Below are 5,462 nucleotides of genomic sequence, written 5' to 3'. Positions count from 1 at the left end.
AAAAAAAAGAGTTAATCATGACCAAATCTATAAAACCCTTTATTACTACTTTTGTTTTTTAAACTTCCCACCTTTTCAAACTATGAATTGCTGTGGGTGTTTTTTTGTCAGGGAAACCAACCTGAACAGCATACAAACTATGTTGTTTTTGCTTTTCTGCACATGCCGTGTCCCGAGGCTGCCAGGTGCTTTCGGACAAGCTCTGACTTGTTACTGACACTAGTATAGTATAACTTTTATTCTAGTCTGTAGCATTTTAGCTCTTTCTATCATTATCATACATACTGTTTCTTAGTGGAGGGCAGGAACCCAACCATCTCCATAGCTTGATGGAGCCTCCTGTACTCTTGCCCAAGTTTCTCCTCATCGTCTAAAAGCAGGTCTTCCTGTGGAACATGCAGAACACAAATACATGTTAAGCAAAGACAGATGTTTATGGATGTAGTTATATAAGAATCCACACACTGCATCATGCAAGAACATGCAAACTGAGGAATGCACAAACCTGTATGTTTGGTTTAACTTAGTAACGCTGAGATCAAATGCTTTCTCTGTGGATTTTTTTGTGTGCATGCACAGGTATGGAGTCTGTATTGCAGTGGGTAACGCTGTTGTTTCCAGGTATACTTGTGCACTGGCACGTCTTCATGAGTGAAACTGAGCTGATCATGTTGGACTTGAAATACTGAGCAAAAGTCGCTTTTTCTGATACGTACAAGACTTCAGCAGTAATCGCGTCTTCACAGTGAACGAACTATTAGAGGAAAGAACACGAGAGCAGTGGCAGATGTATACACTGGCAGAATACAAGCTGCTGCACTATGGGCTCAAATTGTGGTAATAAATAATTTGTACTTCTAAATCAAATGCATATTTGTGAACTGAGTTTTGTAACCTTATAAACCAAAATATCTGAAAATTTGATGTTTGTGCATCTTTAGATGAGAATTTGTGTGCGTGTAAAAAAGATTTTTGTTTGTAAAAAATATTTATACAAGTTAAAAAAATTTTCATCAAGGTCGCACAGGTTGCACACAGAAAGCAAAAAACTACCTGTAAAACTCTGCGCTCAAGTCCCTTTGCTTGTGTGCAAGTTTAAAGTTACAAGTACAAATTTTGACCAGATTTTTCTTCCTTTCATCTTATTGGTCAATGTCATGTCATGGGTTTGGCTGTTGGAGAGGTCCTTTACTGAGCTTCAGGTCCTGGAAGAATAAATGCCCTTTTACATGCCAGCCCAGCATTTCCCTTCATCACCACGAAGGAAAACAGTCTGCGCATGTCTGAGTGTACAAGCACTCTTTTCAGGTGGTTAAACTGTAATTTTAGTTAAATCTACATCTATAAACAGGGAGACAATGGTAAAAGAGTCAGTGAAAAATAAACAAACATGCCAGACTTGTTCTTAAGTCCTGCATTTAATAATGTAATTTAGTGGAGAAGCACAGGCAGTGTTTCAGTTAAAAGTGCAGTTTTTCAGCTTTACGTGAACAGATGTTTATTTCCTGTACAGCAGCTGCATAGTGAACAACCTCAGGTAAAGCATACATACACATCTACACTGACACAACATTTATGTTTATCGTTGGCCAGCAGGTTCAAGTCCCTTCACTGTCCCCTGCTCTGGTTCTTAAACGACAATTCACTACGGCTGATGTCTCTAGCTTAACATGTCTCAAAACAGAATCGCCATTACCCAGCGTTTGTTCCTCAGTGGGTGTGTCGCCACGAGAGGAAAAACAATTAGAGACATGAACAGGTTGGTGGTGTACCAGGGGCTCTTTTTAGGGTTATGGTTCCTCTTCATCCTCACATAGAAGGCATGTTTTCAGCCCCTACAGATACCTATTGCTGTTGTTGCTATAGAAATGAAACTGAATTGGATTACTTTTACTCCAGTTTGTAGCATTGCAGTTACTGTTGCATTGTGTGGTGACATAGTATGAGTCAATGTTGCCACAAAATCCAGTCACCTTCCTTTCAAGTTATGGGCTGCTGGCTATGACACACGACAGATGAATGTCACATGACTATAATAAGGAAAACATATAAAAACAAATGTTTACCATCATTAAAATATAAAAGCTGCTAAAAAATTAAAAAATATAAATGGGAATATCAATTTTCCCTGGTTGATGCAATAAACAGGAGACACTCTTATCAGGTGGTTAACCTGTAATTTCAGTTAAATCTACATCTATAAACAGGGAGACGAGGGTAAAAGAGTCAGTGAGAAAAGTAACGAACATGTCAGACACGTTCTTAGGTCCTCCATATAGTAATATTATTTGGAGGAAAAGCATGTGTGGTGTTAAGTGCAATTAAAGTGTCGTTTTTTTTTAGCTTCATGTGAATATATGTTTATTAATTATACTGCAGCTGCTTTCACAGGCTTCTCTTTACTTCCAAGAAGTTTCAAGACCCTGTAGGTCTGTTTCCATAAAACATATCTCGCTGGTTTTCACGCATTTGATAACGTTATATATGGCATGTATTTAAGCTGGTCTTCCACTTTCTCTCTCACTGCTGCTGTAAAGCCTGTGGATCAAAGGTACCTGTTTGAGGTAGCGATAATCCTGTGGCTTTAGAAGATGTAGCTCCTCCTGCTCGTCTTTGGACGCGCCCATCAGCAGATAGTAGAACACATGGAAGTTTCTGCAGGAGAAGCAATTTTCACTTCAACTTTCCCAATGACTCAGCGCTTTTATTGGGCTATGGTAGACATAAGGTTTCTTGTACAAACTGGGGAGTGGTGTGAACATGATTATTGCCAGAAGAGATTTTCTAAAAATTGCACATGTTTGAATCTTGTATTCTATTTGAGTCTTATTTATACCTCTCACTCTTATCTCTGGTCACCACGCGGCATTTTTCGAGTAGGTACTTTTCAATAACGGCCCTGAACGAGAGACAAAGGAAGAGAACGTCAACAAAACCCATGAAGCTGCAATTGTTTTTTTGTGACACTGGAAGAAAAACTACTATGAAACAAACGGTTAACTTTGAAGAGACACGACTCAATCAGAGGTGGTCCATGAGAAAAACAATAAAGGGCGTTTTACCCTCTGATGACACCACTTTCCAGGTAGTTGAGCTGGATGAACTTCCCAAAGCGACTGGAGTTGTTATTCTTTGTGGTCTTGGCGTTGCCAAAGGCCTGTTTAAAACATAAAGAACATCAGTTTTCAGTAAAATAAACAGACTAATTCATCGGCATGTTTTCCACAAACACTGGCACCCAAACACAGTAAATGTAGGTTTGTGGATGGCAGATTACTGTTACCATTAGTCGGTTTTATGTAATGACATGGATAGAGTTGGTGTAAATGAGTTGTGCTTCAGTGCCCATCTTATAAATCAGGAGTGAACACAAAAAGGAAAGCAAAAAAGCACCTTTTGCTCAGAGAGGTCGCTAACAGCTGTTCATCTCTATTACAAGCAGGAGCACTGAGAACAGAAGCTCATTGAAATTATGTTTTGCTCATGAGTTCATAAAAACTAAAACAAAAAAGAGAAAGAAAAGAGATTTGCTGTCATTTAAGGCCCAGTTCCTTCTTTGTTGGCTGGTATTTTCTGCCTGCTGTTGCTCAACCTCACAAATGTTTATTCAAAAACTAAAACCTATCAGCTAAGCGCTGATTAATGCATCCTTTTAAAATTCTCAACATCAGCTGGTTCTTATACCACCGTCTTTTTGTCTTTTATATTTGTTATCAATTAAACTAAGATTTATTTCCCTTCCTTGAAGGAATTTTATGACCACTGTCACGGTTATCAGGTCTCTTCTTAGTCCCGCTATTAAAAGTCTCAGATAAAGGCCCATAATTGTTTGTCACTTAATAGATGCTGCTGACTCATCCATGCCAACCATCTAAAGCTTGCATGCATGTGCGACAGAGTGAGACGCACATGGATTCTGTCTACCAAACGGTCCAATTTGTCCCCCCAGATTATTTGAAAACTTTCTAAAAAGGAAAGCAAAGTTTTGGGGGCTGCTCATTTAAGCCAAATCAGAGCACTTAGTTTGACTGTTTTAAAGACAAAGCCACCACCCTGCCACTGAAGTAAGGATGATAAATTGTCTGTGTCACTGTATTTTTAGCATGATGACTGTGACATTAAAAAGTCATGACTCAATTGCTCTTTCTTAGGAACCTCAGGCTGTTCAGGTTTTGTTGTAATGGGCGATGTTTACGGGAATTAATTACGCTTCTTCACACTCAAAGAAAGGTAACTGTCTGCATTTTTTTGGGTAGTGATTAGGGTAGGTAAATAGTTTTTCCTACTCAGGCCCAGGTGCTAAACTAACACCCCTTCTTTATCTGCTCGGCTGACGGTCATGTCCTAACAAGTCAGAACAGCGGTGCAGACAGTGAGCTAGATACGCACACGGCTCTGATCACACGCCAGGATCACATGTAAATTTCGATAGACTATCAAATTGCCTTTTAAATTTCAGATGAATCAATTTCACATAAAGAATAAAGGCAACTAAATAATGTTGGTGGATGCAGCTGGGAAAAAATAAAAGGTATGTGGAGAGACAAAAAGATAGCTGGTATGCAGTATAAAGTATAAATAAAAAGACTTTATACTGGGATCAAGACTCAGTGTAACGAGCTGCTCCCTCTAACACGGGTAACAATTTTAACTTAACCATCACAACACTGACAAACGCAGATGGTGTAAAGAAAACCAGAACAAAAATCACAGTCATCACAGTAAACCACCAATCTGTGAACATAACAAAGACCAGGTATTCTTCCTCTCCCATCCTCAATCACATGCTGGAAATGTGCACTCACTCGTCAAAACTCAGAGAACCCGTGATATGCAGAAAAAAGATGGAGGTCCTTTATAGACCCAAAGATAATGGAGGTACTAATTCAGGTAGATATGTAGACGCTTGTGAGGTTGGTCTCTATGAATTAGCCTTGAGAAAAAGCAATTACCATAGTGGGAAATACTAGAAGTGAAAGAAGTTATAATGGGGAACTTTTTTTTCACATTGAGGACATGCAAATGTAAAAAATAAGCTGTTTTCTATTCTTCATGAAAGAAGAAGAAGAAAATTTCAGTGATAAATTTTAATATATTTTATAGTTTATTATTTTTCAAGCAGTGCTAAGATTATGAAACAGGTTTTAAATGCCGTGTCGTGTTATCTGTTCTGGTCCTTTTCAAAGAAAGTTCATGGTAAATTGGGCCGGCTCACTGTTGGACCGACTATCAGCCGGTTCACAATTTAAAGCAGTATTACCAAAACCAGCAAGAACTGTAATTAAAGTTATCTGAATACAGAAGACAGTTGATGGAGACAGGATGTATATGTGCTGTGTGAATATGAGTGCAAAGTATAAATATGTAAATGGGACATGCAGTGATATAATGAAATAGAAATTATACTGGAGAATACGTTATGTCTGTAGAGTGATTATGCATTGACTCTAATGCAGGTGTTT

The 5,462-nt window shown here is 38.5% G+C and overlaps 1 protein-coding gene across 3 annotated transcripts in view; it reads right to left on the bottom strand.

Moving 5' to 3' along the window:
- The window catches only part of LOC102204848 (myosin IXb), a 31,593-nt gene that overhangs the window by 19,511 nt on the left and 6,620 nt on the right, over positions 1 to 5,462 (bottom strand). For all 3 annotated transcript variants that reach the window (XM_005729130.2, XM_005729131.2, XM_005729132.2), the window contains exons 3-6: positions 3,063 to 3,157; positions 2,837 to 2,899; positions 2,556 to 2,655; positions 286 to 386 (exon numbers count right to left, since the gene is read on the bottom strand). In XM_005729130.2, coding sequence (XP_005729187.1) covers positions 286 to 386; positions 2,556 to 2,655; positions 2,837 to 2,899; positions 3,063 to 3,157 — 359 coding nt within the window. The remainder of the gene's footprint in view (positions 1 to 285; positions 387 to 2,555; positions 2,656 to 2,836; positions 2,900 to 3,062; positions 3,158 to 5,462) is intronic.

The sequence above is a fragment of the Pundamilia nyererei genome, unplaced genomic scaffold (assembly GCF_000239375.1).
Source record: "Pundamilia nyererei isolate P.nyererei 1_Seehausen unplaced genomic scaffold, PunNye1.0 scaffold00031, whole genome shotgun sequence".
Taxonomy (NCBI): Eukaryota; Metazoa; Chordata; class Actinopteri; order Cichliformes; family Cichlidae; genus Pundamilia; species Pundamilia nyererei.
Note: the sequence above shows the minus strand (reverse complement) of the source record. Positions and strands in the feature narration are given on the sequence as shown.